We start from the raw sequence: 20,311 nt of genomic DNA, 5'->3' as shown, positions 1-20,311 counted from the left end.
CAGGTAGGGGCATCCCCCGGACCCCCAGGACCGGGGTGCGGGCAGGGGTGCCCCGCATGCGCGGCATTGTCCGGCGCGAGGGAACAATCTGTGCTCGTCGGGATTCCTAGAAACGGGGGTAGCCTTTCTCTGAATCTCAACAGAGAAAATCAATCACTGCAAATATGCTTCGGTCGGTGCCAAGAAGAAATCTTAAGGATTTGCTGTTTGTTGGAAAATGCTGCCAAAAAAGAAATGTTTTCAGGCCTGCTCAGGCAGCAGAGAATCTGATTCCTGGTGTAGGATCTGGGCCAAGCACAAGCAGAGTCGATGTGAATTTTATTGCCTGTAATCGATGAGCTCTGCGCAGCACCACGGGGCAGCTTCCCCCGTGCTGGGGTTCACAGCATACCTGCAAAAAGCTTACGCTGCAAGTGAGCAGCTCCCTGGGGCATCAGGAATGAATGGCACAGTGCTAAATGCCTTTTAAACACCTTTGTGTAATTCTGTTATCTTAGAAATATATTTTTTTTAATCAAACTTTTCCATAAAACATTGGTGTCTGAGCGTTCCCCGCACTGTGACTGGCCCTTGGCAGTGTGCAGGCGATGCCACGTGGGCAAACCTGATGGGAAACGCAGTTCCCCGAGCGATGAGTACTGTAACACTGTTCTCTTTGCTTTGCCGTTCTCTGTGTAAGGCAAAGCCCAGCGCAGCATAAAGATGGTGGCAGGCAGGGGCCCAACATGCCGTGCCATGCCATGCCGTGCCATACCGTGCCATGCTGTGCCATGCCGTGCCAAGCCCGGCCATGCTGTGCCTATGCCTGACTGCCCAAGCCTGGGCCCGTGTTGGCAGAGGTTTAGGTGACTGAAAAAAATGGCAGCTCATTCCCCCGGTGTGAAACACCGTCCTTCGCCTTCACGGGGAACCTGACGCATCTTCAAAACAGTCAAACGACCAAAATCTGCGGTGAGTCATGATGTGTTAACCGTGAGTCACCGCAGGACTAAAATAACTCTTGCACCATAACTCTCCCCCTGGACAAACACCGCTGCTCGCTTCGCTGCAGTTGGTGGTGCTGGGTTTGACCAAAAGCAAGTCATTCACTGCACTTGCAGAGCGGCACTCCTGTCCCCACGTGGTGCTGGTGGAGCAGCAAACGGGGACACGCTTGCACCCTCCTCCCCAACCACCATGGTTTCTGTTTGCAGCATCTTGGTCGCTTGCCATGGGAACGCGGATGATGTGACACATAGATCAAACACTGGATGAAGTTCACCACGGGTGAAAGCAGGGATAACCTTACTGAAAACCCTCCAGCACAGAGAGGGCACCCCAAACCCAGCACCTGCAATGGAAAGAGCACAGTAACATTGCCTTGGAAAAGTCCCAAACAAAAAGAAAGAAAAAAAAAGGAATTTGAGATGCATCCTCTATCTCCTAACACAAATGAAGCGACACGATCGCATTTAACTCTGGTTTCTTTGCAGGTACTCCTGCCACACCACCCCCATCGAGCCTGGCCCCAGCTCCCGTTGCAGTGAGGTACTGGGTGCTGCCCTCTTCCGCCTCGTCCTCCTCCTCCTTCTCCTCCTCCTCCTCCTCCTTCTCCTCCTCCTCCTCCTCTGGACACCCACCCAGTTTTTCCCGCACACCCTTGGGGAGTCAGGGGAGCCGCTGGAGATCCCATTTCTTTGGCACCATGCAAAGGCTCCTGGCCCCTGGCAGATGCCGGTCCGGGGCTGCTGGCAGCGCCTGGAGCAGGCACAGTGGTCGGACACAGCTGAGTGACTGGTTTCGCACCAGTGGGGCTCCAGGGACCTCGGTGGGATGACGCCTGACATGCTCCACTGGGGAAGGAGCACCCACCTGGGCCCGTGCCAACGTGAATATTTCCGTGCCGCGCTCACATCCCCAGCTGAAGAGACCTCGGTGCCCCGGCGTGCGGAGCTGGCAGAAGATGCCGACCTGCTCTCTGTGCCAGGTAAGCAGGGAAGCCCTGTTTGAATCAAGTCGTTAGAAGCAGACTATTCTGTAAGCAAATGACCAGAAATGAATGAGACCCCAAGTGACGGTGCAAAGCCGAGTGCCGGCGATCCTCCACCCTCCTCGGCCAGGGAGCGGGGCCAGCGCGGGCTCCCAGGGCAGATCCCTGTGGCTCCATCCCGCTATTGAATTCCCAAACAAAACCAGCCTTTGCAAAGCCTTTGAATGGAGCCCCGGGTAGTTAACTACTCCGACACCCCCATTTCATCCTTAAAAACTTTTAGTCGCTCCTCCACACCCTGTACTTGCAGAGGTGGGGAAGGCGCTTTCCTGCTCGCACGAGGACGGAGCACCCGGAGAATCGTGGCTCAGCCCAGCCGGGAGCCGGCGGGAGCCCTGGCCGGAGCAGAGCCTGCGGTGTGTGCGGGGCGAGCGGCTCCCGGCGCTGCCTTTCTTTCTGCTTTGAAAACTGCCCAGAAATCGGGTAGCTTCTTTTCACAGTGGGGTTTTTTTTTCTTTGAAAACAGGAGTGGGAGGAGGGGTTGTATGTTGGCTTGTAGTCTTGGAAACCGAAGCCGAGGAATATTGAATGGAAACCCAAACATGAAGCTGCCTATGAACTACAGGCCTGATGTGGAGATAGGATCTGCAGAAACGACTCGCGCTGGCTGCAGCCTCCTGCGGCCGAGCAACACGGGGCTGCGGCGCAGACACCACGAGACCCGGCGCAGCTCTCGTACGCTGCTCAAAACAATTTGCAAGTGCCATTTCCGTCTGGAGATTCAGCTGGTAAAACACGACACATCCACGCCAAGGAAAGTAGCTACAACCAAAGTAGCTGGAGGCTACTGACATGGTGATGTCTCTCTCGGCCAACACCTCGCTCCGCTCCACCTTTTCTCTGAAAACACCTGATTGACCAACACAACCAAGTTAAGCTCAAAGCAACCGTGTGCAAGGTTATGAGTTCTTTTTCTGTCCTGAAGAAGGGCTTATAGGCCTAAAAGCTTGTCTGCTTTTTTTTCAGCTGTACAAGTAAATTCAAAAAAATATTATCTTTCCTTACAAACCTTGTCCTTGATTATTTCAGACCATTGTAACTACAGAAGCACTATTACTCTTTGCCAACCTAGCCATTAAACACAGAGCAACCAGTCCTGACTAAAATTTTCTTTGATTTTTCTGCATCATTTGATTTGGTCCAGACCAAAAAAAAATCACTTTGGCTGTTCACTTCCGCAACAGAAATGACTTGCTGAATTAGAGAACTCCTGATACCACTCTGATTTCAGCTTCTTTCCCACTGTCATCCGTTCCCTTATCAAGATGGTTTTGTGGCCGAAGGTCTTGGAGATGAACATCAGGAGTCTGTTCCAGGAAGACCAGAGCCCAGAGCGGAGCCCCGTGTTTGGAAAGCGCTGCAGCTCAATGCATTCCACATGGACGTGGTAATGCTCCGGCAGTGCCTCGTGCGCCGCGGCACAGGGGGAGTTAGCTCTTGTTCGAGCCCTTTCAGAGAAAAGTGATATACCAAAGGGCATATTCGAACAAAGGTATGGTTGTAATTAGAAGCAGAGCAGTTAAATCTGACATTCAGCTGGTTTATGCCAGCTGTGCCTTTAAAAGGAAGAGCATTTAGGCATTGGGTTTCATGTCTTTTTATTGTTTATTTAGTATGAATTTAATCCATATCCTTTTTTTTTAACCTAACTTTCTTTGCTTGCTTCTATGCAATTGCATAAGACATGAAGAGCTTGTAAGTGTTCTTACAGCTGTGCAAGTTTTATATTAATGGAGCCCTTACATAATTTTGACACAGATATGTTATGTACACGTCTGCAGTTCCTGAGCACGGCTCAGGAAAGACATCTCCCAAAGAAAGAAAGAAAGAAAGAAAGAAAGAAAGAAAGAAAGAAAAAGAAAAGCCCATTTTGTTCTTGGGGAAAAGTGAGAAATGGAGAGTGAAGAGCTGTATTTACGGGGGGATGTTTGCACTGCTCACCCAGCTACAGAACTGCAGTAAGCCAATGCCTGTTAGTGCAACTGTAATTACCAGCGTTGAAGAAGAATTCGGGCTGTGTCTGTGGGGTGCGGTGCTGTGCAGACAGGGACGCCCAGTGCCCCGGCCACCGCTGAGTCCAGCCATGCCCCCGTGGGTGGCTCTGGGAGCCCCTCGCTTGCCTGGGGGGATTTTGCTCCCCCTTTCCTCTAGCAGGGTGTTCCCAACCCGGACGCCAGCCTGCAGCGCGGAAACGACAGGCTCCGGCTCGTCGCTTCTGCTCGTCAGGAGCCAGGCTGAGCCCAGAGCCAGTCCTGCTCATCCAGCCCACGATGCTCCTTCACGGGCTCCGTCCCGTGGCTTCAGCCTGTGGCTCCAGGCTGCCCCGCTGCTTCTCGGGCCTCGAGTAACCTCAGGACTTTGCCATTAATTACACACATCCCACAATGAATGTCCCACTTTCACAAGTTTCACGGTGGTTCAGCTTGCCGCTGCTTCCCGCGAGGCCGGCTCTTACCAGCTGTGAAGGAGCAATGCTTCGTCCATCCCGGGGACGGCTTTACACCAACGAGCTGTCCGCCCCGCACCTCTGCCCCAGCCCCGCGCTGCAGGACAATGAGCACAGCGTCCGGCAAACTCCGCAGCCTTTCAGCTTTCCTCCCATTTTACTTCAGGGATTTCCCCATTGGGAATCTCTGATATAAAAAGAAAAATGGAACTAAAAGACTTCCAATAAATTTTTAAAACTGATTTTTACCAAGTGGGTCCCTTCTTTTATTGTCAGCCCTGTCCTCCAAGGCGGGCGGGCTGCAGAAGGGATGCGCCGAGCGAGGTCTCCAGCCCCCCCGTCCTGCCCTGCTCTTGCGTCCAGGGCAGGTCAGGCACAGGCTGGTTTTGGTCGCGCCAGGATGGACAGAGCCCCCGTGCATCGCAGCCTTTCTCCAGGGTATTTATTCGGCCAGCGTGGATGCTTCTGCTTCCCTGCAGCTTGTGCTGCTTCTGTGAGATCTGACCTCCTGCCTGGAGCGACACCAGGCTCCTGCCATCAGTGAAATCCTGACTGTGCGCAGGATTTGAAGAAAATCAGTGTAATTCTCCTGGTAGAATCACACTAGAGAAAAGCACGGAGGCGTCAGGTCATTCACTCTCCGCTGGCTGTACCTCTCAACCTGCACATGCACGTACGCACGCACACACGTTTTTACTTCCCTCGATGCAGACACATACACACAAACACTCTCTCTCACACACAGTCGCATCTTCTCTCCCACACACTTTCTCTCTTTCCCCAGCTCTCACCCACACACGGTTTTACTCATTTCCCCCCACCTTCTCTCTCTGTCTCTCACACACAAGGAAAACCCTCCTAATTATTTTTAAGAAATAACAGCTCTATGTGGAAAATGATTTTGCACAAAAAAGTAACAGTGGAGCAGAGAGGCAGCCAAGCCGCCCTGGGAAGTCAGCGCCCGCTACGATAAAAGCAGCTAATTAACCGCCCCCGTGGAAAAGCAGCTCCACGGCCAGCGAGGGCCAAGGATGGCTTACACAGGTACGGAGGAACTGGACTCCCCTGGCAACCAGGCAGAGCCGACCACTATCTTAATCTGCAGTAATTCTTGTGAGATCAGCCGCCGCCTCCCTCCCGCTCCGGCTGCGGTAGCCAAAAGAGGCTCTGGAAACGAGCTGGGTGTGCCAGATCGTGCCGTCCTCACCCACCCTCACCTCCCCGTGCCCAGATTCCCCTGTGCACTCACCCTGGCTGGGGTCAGAGTTCTCCAACCATTTACCCCATTTTCCAGGTCAAAACCCCGTATATTGGGTGCTACATCCTCCACACAAACCCGCCAGCTTCCGCAGGCGATGAAAAGGTGACCCTACCATTACTGCACGGACGGAGCAGAGATGCTTTAGGGTTCATTCCCAAAGTTTCCACCCGTTGCCTGCAGGACCACAGGCAAGGAGCTTCGGCTCACTGGTGGCGATAGCAGCTCCTCGGGACAGGGGCTGGTGAGTTCTGGGGCAGCGGGCAGCGCTCAGCACGGCTGGGTTCTGCACGGAACAAACCTGCTTGGTGCTACTACAGTAGAAATAAGTGAGGGCTGCAGCACTTCTCAGCTGTTTCTATCGCACGTCGCTAGCTATCATCCTATCTCCAAGTTGCTCAATTCCCTATTTTACAGTGAAAATAGCACACAAACCTTTTTTTAGTTAGTGCGCTTTATTTAGGAAATAAATAAAATTGTAAGAAAATATGAATGATTGTAATAAATACAGCACTTGTCAAAATTACACAGCCATGAAAAGCATAATATTTTTAGGCATATTACTCCAGTGTGGTTACAGGGTCTGGCACATTACTGGAAAAATAACTTTCTGTCCCTGAAAGAACATTTTAAACATGGAAGAGAGAAAAAGAGAGAGAGAGACTCTGTGTGTGTGTGATGGCAAAGAATATCCAGTTCTTTCCCAAATGAGCTTTGATAGATATTTGTTTATTTGGGTGGTTTGGGGTTTTTTTTAAATTTGACACTTCATCACAATCAATTATTTTAAAGGATGCTGTCAAGATAGAAATAAGAGATTTGAAAAATCTCCTCATATGCCAGCAGTCGGGCTGAAGGTTAGTCACAGCACATGACATTTCACCAGCCCTGCTGGAGGGCTGCGGTTTCATGGTTTGCAAAATATAAGTGGACAAACAGTTTCTCCTTTCCCTCCTCCCACAGCGGGCACAATATTGTCTGTCAGCTTTGTGTTTTCAGTTGAGAGGTGGGAAATATTGCAGAGGAAAAATGAATAGAGTAAGTGCATAAAGGTTTTTCACTTATACATACACACCTGCCGCCGGGTTTGTGCACTGCCGTCCCGCCTGTCCTGCGGAACAGCTCGCAGTCCTGCACAAGCAAACCGTACTGCGGTGTGAGTTTGCTTGAAGTTCAGAAACTGCTGCACCAAAACCAGCTCAACTCCACCAATTCTCTCAAACAGTTGTTAAGCAGGGAAGGAAGGGGGTAAGGCTTGCTGCTTTTTGGGGGTAAGGTGTAGCATTTGAACTTCGCGCACATCCAGACATTTCCAAGCTTGACTTGCTTATAAAATAAAAATTAACTCCTTACTTCTATTTAATAAAAAAAGACAAAAATATTTCTAGTAGTTACTTCTATTTTAGCATGTGAAAAACATCAGCGCACATAAAAAGAATTAAGCAAGGAAAAAAAAAGATCAATACTTTCTAATAAGTCACTTGCCTTGAAGGTTCAGGAAGTGACCGAACACTTTAAAACAAAGCTACTGCGGGGTCCCTACCGCTGCTTGGACTGGCAGCTCCGGAATTCCCAGGGTTAACAACTCTCAGAGTTCCCTATCTGAAATGGGAAAGTCAACCGACTCCTTTGGAAGTACAAGAGGTAATTTCCCCAAGGCACAGTGTAATCTGGTCACCGATTGCTGATGCAATAGAACATCTCTTTACAGAGCACATAAATACAGGTCTAAAATAAATAGCAAGAAATAAATCATCCGGTATAACGAATTCAAGCTACAAATGCTATCCACAACTCACTGCTTTCAAGGTCATCAATAAGCACAAACAGAGACACCCGATCGGTGCCTCAGGGGAAGGAATCTGCCCTTGTCCCTGGTGGGGAACAGCCAAAATCCCACGTCAGGGCTGCCAGCCAGCGCAGTCTGACAGGTGCTCGCCCCGTGCCTCCCGGGACAGGGAGCAGCACACGTTGCGGCGCTGCTGGAGGGTGGGGAAAGCTCAGCTTCACCCCCTGCATCCCAGAAACCTCCTGACCCACGGGTGCTAGAGGGGAGCTCCCTGCCAGACACCCAGGCAAGAACAGCGCCTTTTCCACAAGTGCATCCGCAGGGAGGGGTGTGACTGTAACCTACACCTGAACCGGGAGTATCGGCCGTTTTCATGAAATAATGACAGATCTCGTCTGCAACAGCACGCTCCGTGGGGCACTGCGTAAAGTTCTCAGCATGCTCAGCAGTAGTTAACTCCAGCAGGCAGATCTTCAACTGATGTGAACCGATTCTGTGGAGCTCAGGCTCTCTGGATTCACTAATTTGTTTCTATAATGCATTTAAGGAAAAGCGTGTCTTCTTTCACATAGGCATATTTAGGTGACTGCAGTTTGGACAAAGGGAGGAACATGGGACAGCCACTCGCAACATTCATATCGTTCACTGGTCTCTGAAATGAAGCAGACGTCAAGTCCGGCCGAAAAGCATCGATAATATGTTCCCTATTATTTTGGTCAAGCAACATAAACGTAACCTGAAAAACAGAATGCGGCAACGATGAGTTATTGAACTGAAAAGTAAACCAGGAAATATCAGAGACAGAAGTGCAAACATGCTGCAAAAACAGCTGGATGCTCTATCGATAATTAAATACAAAATATAATTAATGTTTCGCAACCTGCAAGGTCAGTTAATGTGAACAAGGCAGATTGTAACGGTTCCCAGATGAAGTATTTAAAACCTTGCCACCCATAAAATAAAATTAAATAAAATAAAGTCAGGAATTATTACTTGGTAGAGAACTGCACAGTCCAAAGACTTTTTTCCTCTCTGTCCTGACAACTTAAACAAACCCCGAGTTTGGGAACAGTCATTACATTCATTCTGTTATTGTGGTTTGGAATCAAAAGAAACAGCTCGATTGCCTGTACACAAATATGTAAAAGACACAACCTAAATATCTGTATAGAATCTCCCTATCTCATTACCGCTTTTATTAACTCACTGTTCTTTAGCTTGAAACACAAAATGTATGTAATAATTTTTTAATACAGTGAGGATTGGGAACTTTGATTTCTATTTTTCTTGGCCGCTGAATGGTAGTAAAGCTATTTATATGAAAGGCTTACAGAATTGTTACCACACGGAGGCAAGTGCTAGAACAGAGACCAGAAGCCTGCACACACTTTCACTGCTGCTCTAACCATTGTTACCATTATCAGATTGCACTTATAAAATGAGAAAAAGTAAGATCAGGATTACATAAGACATCTATGGCATGTTTGTAAGTAGAACTCTGACCTCGCGTTTCTAACACCTGTGCTTCAGGCAGCAAATCATAATTTCCTCATAAATTGATATTATCTATGTATAGCAAGAGCCAGGAAAAAATGTGTCTCTGGCTTTAGCCCAGGTGGACACAGGTTGGGATATATCAAACACCAGTATTCTGGCGTCTGAAAATCCTACAAGTATGGAATCTCGGTAACAGCAGCCTTCCCCATGTGTAAATCACTCCATTCAGAGACAAATTATTACCCAAGATTAAAGTATGGCTAGTAGCCACCAGAGAGGAAAATGGGAAAATGCTCCAACTTCCACTAAACTTAAAAGTCCCCTTGTGTTCACTGGGAGAAGTAGTGGGTTTATGCTGGGATTGGATCTGAAAAGGTTGTCCTTCTTACCTTGTGTCTGAAAGGCCATGGGAGCAGAGCATCGTAGTCTCCTTTCATAACTACAAAGAAGAGGGAGACGTGGGTTCCTTTTCCTGTCCCATCCCCATTCAGGTAAACCCTCAGACAGACCTTGTAGCCATACTTCGCAGTGTAGAAAGCTGAAAATCAGAACTCTTCATTAGTAAAGCCTACCTTGAGAAAAAGATATAATGAGTGTGCTGGCACGTGGGAAAAGATAGCGTATGATGTGTTTTGCCATCATGGAGATGAGAACAGACAAACCAGTACACCCTGGAGATTATAACCAGTGGAAATCCAGTGGTTGGAATCCTTTTGTGCTTCACATCTTGGTGAAAATTACATTTTATGAGCTACATGAGCATATTTTACCTAATCAAATTGCTTCAGACATGGGAGATAACTGCAGCAGAAAGCCACCGGGTACCATCAGGCACCAGGCTGTGGGTTCGATGAGGCGGATCCAGCAGATGTCACTGCAAGTAGCTGCAAATTGCAAAATGAAAGCCCAAACAGAACACGTGGAAGAGCACGTCACAGCTCTCTGAACTACAGGCAGGACAGCACGAGGTCTCTGCATAAACAGCATCTTAATTCAAGGAGCTATTCTAGAGGACCGCCTGTCTGCATGAGTAGAAAGAAGCACCGTTCTAGAGAAGTAAGTGGGTTTCCTAAAGGGCTGGGTTTTGCTACCACACGTACACGTCATGTGTTTTACCTGGTGAATACAAACTGACTGTTCTGCCAGTCACAGAGTCTTGTAACTTCCTGCCAACATCCGTTATTTTCCACAGAAAGACTCCATCATAGGAAGCTTGCTCAGAGAACAGAAGACTCTTATGAAGACTGCTCAGGCCTGCATCCTTCTGTGTCAGGCACCGGTGCAACTCTGCAATCTAAGAAAACCAAATCGGTTCTCAGTCAACCCACCTCTCCAGACTGTTGTGCTGCAGAAGTAGCAGAATCGTTCTGGAGTCCTCACGTTCTGGAGGGCCTCCTTTGATTTCTTTTTAAGTGACAGTTATGTGTCAACACCTAAGGCAAACAACTGGATAGACCTTTTTTTGGTCCTCCAGGCAACATACTGCTTTAAGAGGATCAGTCAATCAAACAGCTGTCTTGCTCACAGTCTGATCATGGCAAATTCTGAACATTCAAAACTCTCAGGAATATCTAGGTACCTAAACGTAGATTTAGATAATAGTAGAAATTCCCATTTGAAAATTTATCCAAACCAACAGAAGGATCCTGTAGATGTGTCCAGAACTTAACACAGCTCCAGGTCCTGTGTCCGTCCCTGTCCTGATCTCTACACCACCTCTCTCTGATATGTGTAAATATTTGCTATCAATAAAACAAGCACACGGACAATGCTAATCATAACTAGTTACCTTCAGTTCAAGGCCTCGTATTATATTTTGATCGAGTTCACTCTGTCTCCGAAAGGCTGTGATTTCCAAGTTAGAGGTCTCCACCTCTTTATTGAGCACTGCCACAATATTCTCAAACACATGTAGCTTATTTTCTAGCTCAGAGATCACTTTCTCCCTCACAAGTTGCTGCAGAACAGATTCATCTTCAGAAACAGAAGATCCCGGAAAACAGTCTACTTCCAGATCCCCATTGATTTCCAGCCCCACAGGGATTTGCAGACCAGAGATGCTTTTTCCTGCACCATTCACATTCAGCTCTGACTGGGGGATGGAACCATTTGCAGCTTTAGCAGCACTGCACAAGCTTGCCTTCAGTTGCTTTATGTGCTGCAGCAGAAGCAGCATGTGGGCCCCAACTGCAGTTTTTTCATGCTCCTTTATCTTCTCTTTGCTTCCCTGTAAGAAGACGACACTGTCAATACACTCTCCGTACAACTGCCATAACTGGCCTGCGGTCAAATCAAGCGATGTTCCCTTCGACTTCTTGGGAGAGACAGAGATGGAAGAACTGAAAGGTACAGGTGCAGCAACATAGCAGCTGACTCTCAGAGGAGACACGGACACAAGCTCTCCAATGATCAGTTTAGGCTATGTGTTCACATGTGTACACGTACTAACTAAAAAGAAAACAATTGCCTACAATTTCTGTATTAAACAAGATGCCAGGCAGACTCCCAGCAAGATTCTCAAATAAGCCAATATTTAATACATATACTGGGCACAAAAGATGAGATAAAGCAACAGATGCAAACTAAAATGCAAAGAAGACCCGTTAGTGTTTTAGGAGGCGTTACCCCGAAGGGAATATCCAAAATGGAGTAGAAGAGCATATCTGATAAACCATCTGAATTGTAATAAACGTCTGTTTTCCTCTGAAGTGAATGCACAGTGCAGGGAACAGAGTATCACCAGCTGAATCGCACCTTACACACTGTGTAACCAGGGCAGTTCCATCACCTCTGCCAGTTTACTAAAAGTGGGTAGACTTTCTCTTAAAGATGTATTTGAATCAAGGCCTACTACCTTGAACACAAAGGCTGGCTAGACCAAAGGCACAGTGCTGAGTTGTACACCTTTTGAGACCTCCCTGGAGGCAGCCGTTTCACTCACCCTAAACGAACAGCCGACTTCAGAAAAACGACATCCATCTTTGTTGATTACAGGTGTAGAGCGGTTCTGTTGAAAACAAAAAAAAAAGGAAAGGAAATAATCAAATACCAATTGAAAAGGATTCCTTTAGTTACCTACAAACAACTAGGCCATAATCCTAGGAGCTATAAATCAGGTTAATTCAAGTCAAGGCATTACCACAGATTACAGCATCCAACCAGCTTTGAAAATTCATTGGTAAATCAATCAAGAGTGTGGTTGATTCCAAGTTTCTTGCATGCAGCCTGGCAGTTAAGTGTCCAACAGACTCCATAATGATATAACCTAATTTAACAAACCACAGCGATCTCCTAGCAACAACTTCTCATAAATAAGATGCCAATAAGCAAAGTGGCCCGCCACAGTGGGTAACACCACGCACACAGCCACTCCAACCCTCTTCCTGCTCTTAGAGAACGCACACAAGAGCTGTGTCGTGCAGCACGTCCTGGGAATGAATGGATCTATCAGACCAAAAGCTCTGACTGATGTTCAGATTTAGTCCCCTGCACAACCAAAAGTGTGTCTCTTTAAATGCGCTGCTGTACAGCCTACTCTTCTTTTGCTCATGTGGGTCTCCCCGAATATTTGAAAGGAAACGAACATTTCCCCATTTCTGTAGGATTGATTGAGAAATTAGTTTAGTAAAGTTAATTGTGGGAGCAGGGCAGAGAAGGCAGTCAGCAGAGCTATGCTGGGATGTAAAAAGCACCCAGATACAACTGCCATATCTGAAGATGTTCTCAGATGTTCATTTAATCTAAATGAACAAGTGATGCTATTATGAATTGAAATAAAGCTGTATTGCATTCACTCACCTTTTCCTTTGATGGCGTTTCTGTTTGCACACGTTTTTGTTCCTTACATAAATTGCCTTCGCATGAATGTTCCTGTCATTAAAACAAGAAGAAAAGAATTCACTACATTATTAAAACCGTTGAACACCTTTATTTATGAGTCTTTGAAACAAAGCTAGTGTTTAGAATGCTATTCCCATTTTACAGAAACTTGGGGATTTGGGAGGCTTTTCTACAAGAAATTCTGTGTTATGGAATAAAAAATTTACAATTAGTTTCTTGCTTTCTTCCTGGAAGGTGTGGATTTAAGGAAGAGTAGAGGAAGGAAGGGTAACTTCCCCAGGACCACTACAAGCTCCACAACGCATGGTGCAAAATCCTGTACCCCTGCCCAGAGACTACACAATAGGCTGCAGAGTGCTCTGGCTTCTTTTTAGAGGAAATAATGTTCAGAAATTTGGGACTAAAGCACATCTGCTAAAAGCAGGTGCTACCGCCCCCTGTACAATGAGTTGCAGACTCCAGAGGTTTCTCGAGCTAAACCTCTAAGCTGATTACTCTTCTTCTCGGCGTGTTCAGTGACGGATCTCCAGATGCAATACCTGTTAAGTGAAAGTACCAAGTGTGATCTTTTGCTTATGGGGCCTGGAGCTTTGCGAAACTGCTTACAGATGCTTTGCAAGGTCACCCTGGGAAATTTGATAAAAGATTGGCAATGTACAAGTCTTGCCCAGTTCAAACTATAGTTATGCGCATACACACACACACATATGTACACACAAACATATATATATGCAATGACATGCAGGTGGGTTACAGAACAGAAAACAAATATACAGGAAAGCCAAATATAAACTCTTCTTGCATTGACTTCACATAGTTTGCTTAATGCACAGACCCTTCTTGCATCCTGCTTATTAACATTTTGAAGGCTGGAATCCAAATTTTCCATCACGATGTGCTAATGCAAAATGCATTACCGCTAACACGAGACTTCCTGCCATTTCTGGCTCCAAGAATGGTAAAGTAATCCTGCCATTGGTTCATACAACTGTAATACGTGTATTTAACACGGCAACCACCAGCTTTCAATTCATACTGTTCAGGGGACTGTCTTTAATCTTTACAAACACCTTTGCAAGCCAGTACATTTCCTATAGCAGTCTAGAAGTTTTTTGATAAAGCCATTCCAGCAACCTTCAAGTCTCCCCTGCAAAGAGTCCCAAGGTTTCTCTTTCGATCCTCAGAAATACAGCCATAGGTTTTTCTCACTCCTTAACTCATTTTTTAATACTCTGTAGCTTAGCTATTGCACAAAGTATGCCTGTATTTTCTTCCTTTCTGCTATTTGACTCCTTCAGATCACTGATTTCTTGAGGGAGAGAGGGGCTGGTAAGAAGTTGCTTTAAAATATGAAAATGCAAAAATCACAAGACCAATAACTGATCAGCTAAGATGGAGAGAGCGAGAGTGGTGCCCAAAATTTACTATTTGCTCCCCGAGGATTGTGGATACATGGAATACACACAAATAATCAACATTCTTGTGCCACATAACTGCAAATTTAATAAAGCAGATCATGTAACCAGCAAAATTTCAATTTTACAAATACTAATTAAGGCAGGCAGAGAAAAATCAACATCTCAAGGCCAATCCCCTGCTCGGTTGCCAAGGTTTTCTAACAAAAAAATTAATTAGATGATAGCTAACCAGAATGAGTGGGAGGAAAATGGTTCTTCATTGCAGGAAAATGAAGCCTGCTGAGGTGGACCTGCGGTATCACAGACCTCTGAAGAGAGAAAGGTGCTCAGGGAACACTCCCGCAGCTCAGGTTTCCTCCTCCAGCCTGCCCACTGCACTTACAGAAGGCTGAAAGGGATTAAGTGTTGCCACCTTCTGGTATTTTCTGTCTCTCTGAAACATACCCTGTATTTAGCACTCGTACAATGTGCCTGGGTCCAGATGTTCTCTCTCTGTAAGAGTTAGTAAGATATGAAGAGCACATGCAAAAGCTTCCCAAGGAGCATGTCTTAGCAAGAGCACTTTATCCTTACCCCAGAGGGACTGTTACCCCCATATTGAGTAAATCTTACAGCTCAGCATTTGGAAAGGCATAAATTTGTGACAGTTATGACATGCAAAGCTGTCCGTTAGTAGTTACTTCAGGCTACATTTCTGAGACACAACCCTCCTGCCAGGAGGTCTTATATCACTATGGCCCCGTTCCAGGGCAAAACTCCAAGGCTGGCAATTAATTCTCTTTAAATCATCTGGAGGGAACAATATTTATTATGCTCTACACCCCAAAAGAGTGTTGCCCCAGTGACATTTTCTGTGATAATAGAGCCCACAGGCTCTGAAGTTAGGTGGGGCTGGGATGAGAATGTTTTCAGGGCTTTCAAATCAAAACGCACATAGCAGTGTTAGGAGGTGTGGGACGTCTCTCATTCATGCTGCTATTGCTTTGCTCCAGGAGTTTTTAATCACTAAATGTCCTAAACAACATATGATGCACTTCCATGATGAGATTGAGAAGCATGCCACTGAAGCTGTATCTTCCACAATTTATTCATACAAGAGCAGACAATTTTCTATTGCTTTTCATCTGCCCCACCACACTGTTTCCTTCTTCAGCAACACAGAGTAGTTTCTATTAGCTCACTTTATGCCCTCAGACCATTCCCAGAATTTGTACCATGCTGCATCTACAAAAATGGGTAAAAATAAAGAGCACTTTTTATTTAAGTTAAAATTAATGTACAAAGGCACTTAAAATCTGCAAGTCAGTAACGCATAATGTTGCTCTGCTATCATAATTGTGAGCGTCGACCGAAAAAAGTCATTACTTTTAAGAAAGAATGCAATAGGTTTAGTAACATAAACTTAGGTTGTTTTCAAGAGGATTTTGAGCAAATGCTGGGGACAGACTAGCCTTACCCAGTGTGTGTGCGTGTGTGTGTGTATATATATATACAGGGTATATACAGATACATTTTTGCAAGTCTCTGTCACAACAGTGAGAAACACAACTTCAACATAAAAAATATAAAGTAGTCACGGAGAAATTTGTGGGAGATTCAGAGTATGCTCTTCCTGGGCTATGTGGACACTGCTGCTAATTTGGAGTTATACCTGATCATATCTCATAGAAATACTACCTGATGAAATCCTGCCTCTCACATTTGTGGGCAGTTTTAGTTTGAATAAAACTCCAGCCACTTTCAAGATCTCTTCCATGCCACTGTCTGCGTTCTTCTGCTTCTTACCTACCTCACGCTGCAACACATGCTTTGGGACAGGAGCTGAAGCATGGGCTGCCCAAGCCCTGGATGAGCACACAGATATTCCCCTCTCTGCTGTAACATCGCAAGCAGACTATCAAATACAGCTCATTTTTTCCCTCCAACACATGCATAGAAAAATTAGCAAACTCAGGAAAACTAAATATTCTCCAAGTCCAATAACATTCATGAAATCAGGATGAAAAATGTCATGATAGATTATTTAAGCCATTAATAGAAAGCTCTCATTTGAAACAGAGAAATGTTCTTACTTGGTATTCACTACTGGATAAGCTCCGCTTACACTTCTGACACATTGTCACGTTATTAACACATCCATTTTCCAAATGATCTGCAAGTTTCTTTCTCATCACCATGTGTCCACAACCAGTGTGACAAGGGATTAAAGCATATTCACATAAGCTCTGATGCTCCTGGAAGTAAAAAGTTATAAACCCAAATGTAAACTGCAGCTACATATTTATCTGTAAATAGTCTCCACTCTGCCAGCCTAGATCTTTGCTTTGCATTTCTTCTAAGCTTGGGTAAAGTCCCACTCCACAATGTTACTGAGATTACTGGTGAAAAATTCACCAACTTGACTGGGGCTTTTTTGTTAATTCTTAACTTAAAAAAACAAAACAAAACAAAACTTTTGATAAATTCAAACATGAGGTCTCCCTTGAACTGTCTCTCTAGTGCTTTTGTTTGAAAATAACATGATCCTGGTCCCAGCTTTTTGCCTGGGGTTTTTCGGGGTGGGGTTTTTTTGGTTGTTTTTTTTGGGTTTTTGTGGGGTTTTGGGTGGGGGATTTTTGAGCACTGAGACCATCCTGCTCTGGCTGGTAGGATGAATATGGTTAGTCTGCTGACATCTCTGCATAGCATAAAAGAATGGACATCTGACACCTTCTATGCAACAATTAGGAAACAACCCCTACCTATATTCAAAATAATTTTAAAACATTGCCTTTTCACTGTTTGCATCCTCTCATCTCAACAAGGAAAAATATCAGCATTACTTCCTTCATGCAACAGGTCTACTTTCAGATTCTTCAAAACACAGTATTTCAATAAAATCTCTTTACTGACCTCTTTTACTGAAGCTTCTGCAGGCACTGTGTCACAACTGATTTTGTCTTTAAAGGCAGATGGCTGTGCCCTACAGAACAGGCTCAGAAATGCCAATTTCAATCACACGCCCAACTCTCAAACCAATTTTGCCATGTATTCATGCTGAGAGGGGCTCTGGTTCTCAAAACTATGAAGCTAAGCAAACTGGGTAGATTTTTCCTTAAAAAGGAATACACTCAAATAGAAAATTTGTGCCAAATGAGCAAAGAAAAGGCAGCAGCACCTCAGATGCTTATCAGCTGCACAGTCATACAAGGTACAGAGCAGACTCCCTGTTATAAATGCAGAAAACCCCTCTGTTCCTACACCAGGGGACCAAAATTGAGCTGCTTTAGTATCAGAATTATCTGCATTTTTTCATTATTCTAATTTGCATGGCAGATTCACAGATCTTGCCCATTTAAATATTTTACCTGGGGCATTTCACATCAGTCTGAAAAAAATTATAAACACATTCAATCAATAGGAGTCATTTACACAGGAAGAAATTATTTCTCTTATAAAAACATACTAAGGATATTGCCCATAACAATGACATAACATATTGCCCAGTCCTGGAGACTGAAGTATTCTGGTCTGTCAAAACCTGTTTGTAGCATCCTTGCATTTAAATAATAAGTAAACCCACTGGAAAAACAAAAAAATAATAATAGTTGACGTAAATTTGTGCAACATTAATTTCACAATCATTCAGCATGTTCTGGATTTGGTCAAAGCCCTGCTAAAGCTAATGGCATGTTTTTAGATAGTGTGTTGGTATAAATCATGATACCTTCGCTGATTCGAATGAAGTTGCATTAATTTGTGTTTGCTGAGAACCTAGTTTCATTGTCATTCTGTCCCCATTCAAGTAAGAGTGCATGTTAATTTAAATAAATTGCCTTTAAACATACTTCAAAATTTTTCATGATACCAGACCAACTGCATCCAAGGGTCACACAGTGTACTTTGAGTTCAGAAATCTCTTTGTTAATGGCAGCATCACCAAAAGCCTGGAAAGTAAACACAGTAAGGAAAAAAACTCTGGTCAGAAAGTACTCCAGCATGCACTTTTGACATAGGAATAAGGTGACTGTCTCAAAATTTCAAATCTTGATAAATCCCCCCTTATTTTTTTAAATTAACTGTCCTGCCATATGACTCTGCATATTAATCTTGGTGTAGTAGAAACCCAAATAATTATTAAATAATTTCTTTCATATGGTTCAAAAATAAACTATTTGATGTGATATAAATATACTGAAAATACGCCTAGCCAACTACAGTTATTATTTAAGTTTCTTTCCACAGAAGCACATGCAATGAATGTGCTGACAGGACCCTAACTATAGGGTGCTGCCATGTGCCAGTCTTAATGAATGCACTTCATTACTGCGGTCATTAACACCTCCTAAACGTGCTGCAGGGAGGACTCGAGACTGTTCTGCAGCGAGAGTACATTTCTCAGACCATGGCTGTTTCCAGTTAGCATGGCACTATGTACTAAAGAAATGTAAAACATATGTGAATGGTTGTGGGGTTTTTTTGCACTACGTAGATTTTTTTATTATGTTAACCATGAAGAATTGTAAATTATTATGTAAATTATGAAACGCTACACACTTTGACTATTTCATTTTGCACAATCAAAATAGGTACACTGACACAGGTTCAAGCCCTACGGAAGGTAATGGCATGTTTTTAGATACTCTGCTGGTAACTACACCTTACAGAGGGCTGCAGATTTCCCACGTTAACACTACACAGAGCAAGGGAAGAACTCGAGGGGGAAGCTTTACAAATAGAGGGAGGAAAGTATTTACAAATGATGCTCACATTTCAATAAAGTTACTGAATTTCTACACAACAAGCTAAAAAAAAAAAGCAAACAAAATCATCAGAATCAACGTTCTTGATTGTTTTTTTTCAGCTAGATACAAGATGTTTGTACTTACCTACATTTGTCATATTATATCACACAAAAAGCACAGCCAGTGCTACCAATTAAGATACATTTCTATATGCAAGGTCTCATAGAAACTCCTTTCCTAATCTCAACCTGCAAGCAAGTCCAGCCCAGAATAACTTAGCACACAAATGGCAAACAATTCCACAAACAAGGAATTAAAAAAAAATGTAGGTTGTACAAAACCATGCACTGCTCCATCTGCATATATGGAAGAGTTTATGTATTAAGCTAGCAATCAATGTAGAGTTAGTGAAAGCATGCCAGCCTAGCCCCTAAAACATTCTAGTCTAATTTATGAGCAAAATCAAAGAACAGAAATTCAAGTTATCAGGCACATGGTGGCTTTTTCCCCGTGTCATAAAAGAAAAACTCAAGGAATTTCCTGACATTACAAAATAGATCATTTAAAACATATTTAACTACAGGGACAGTCCTGGCAGTGCATAGGTTTCCTACTGCTATGTGCACTCCCTGTGCTTTTTGTTTCACACTTGTAGTTGTTAAATCATTATGGACACTACTCAGGTAGTGGCCAGGTTGGATGAGGCTTTGGGCAACCTGCGCTAGTGGAGGGTGTCCCTGCCCATGGCAGGGGGGTTGGAACTAGATGATTTTGAGGTCCCTTCCAACCCAAACCATTCATTCTATGAAAAACCAAGGCAGGAAATCCTCTTTTCTTCTTTTATCCACACAGGTCACTGCTTCAAAATATTCACCAGAACCTCTGCTGTCTTATCTGGGAACCTGAGTTTGCCCAGAACTTCTGTAGGGACCTGAGTCAGACCCTCATACAGTAAATGAGATGACTCTCACTGACATGAAAGTGTTCTGGGTCAAACAGAAGGAAACAGAAAATATTTCTCTCTGATTTGATATACTGTAGTAGCATATCTCCCCTCTTTCATTTTAGCTACTTCAAAGGAAGATGTTGGTGCAGGGGCTGCTACTGACGATCGTGGGTGGCTGTCATGGCACACGTATCTGCCCAGTCCTGCCTGTCCCAGAGCTGACTGTGACACAAGCGGAGGTCCCCTGACACGTCCCATCCAAGAACCAGAGCCAGACACAAGGAGGAGAGATCCTTCCTGGCACTCTGACCCACACGATGTGCATCTTATGGCCTCTAGCTCAGGGAGGACTCTGGTCTACAGC

The 20,311-nt window shown here is 44.8% G+C and overlaps 1 protein-coding gene across 4 annotated transcripts in view; it reads right to left on the bottom strand.

Annotated features, from left to right (window-relative positions):
- Window positions 1-6,169: 6,169 nt before the first annotated feature.
- TRAF1 (TNF receptor associated factor 1) overlaps window positions 6,170-20,311 on the bottom strand; it is a 37,511-nt gene continuing 23,369 nt past the window's right edge. For all 4 annotated transcript variants that reach the window (XM_054848786.1, XM_054848785.1, XM_054848787.1 and 1 more), the window contains 8 exons: window positions 18,105-18,203; window positions 16,350-16,511; window positions 12,818-12,889; window positions 11,961-12,026; window positions 10,809-11,246; window positions 10,136-10,313; window positions 9,409-9,557; window positions 6,170-8,258 (listed from right to left, as the gene is read on the bottom strand). In XM_054848786.1, the coding sequence (XP_054704761.1) occupies window positions 8,043-8,258; window positions 9,409-9,557; window positions 10,136-10,313; window positions 10,809-11,246; window positions 11,961-12,026; window positions 12,818-12,889; window positions 16,350-16,511; window positions 18,105-18,203 (1,380 nt within the window). In that variant the 3' untranslated portion in view covers window positions 6,170-8,042. The remainder of the gene's footprint in view (window positions 8,259-9,408; window positions 9,558-10,135; window positions 10,314-10,808; window positions 11,247-11,960; window positions 12,027-12,817; window positions 12,890-16,349; window positions 16,512-18,104; window positions 18,204-20,311) is intronic.

Source organism: Grus americana, chromosome 20 (genome assembly GCF_028858705.1).
Source record: "Grus americana isolate bGruAme1 chromosome 20, bGruAme1.mat, whole genome shotgun sequence".
NCBI classification, from domain to species: domain Eukaryota; kingdom Metazoa; phylum Chordata; class Aves; order Gruiformes; family Gruidae; genus Grus; species Grus americana.
This window is presented reverse-complemented; position numbering and strand designations above follow the sequence as displayed.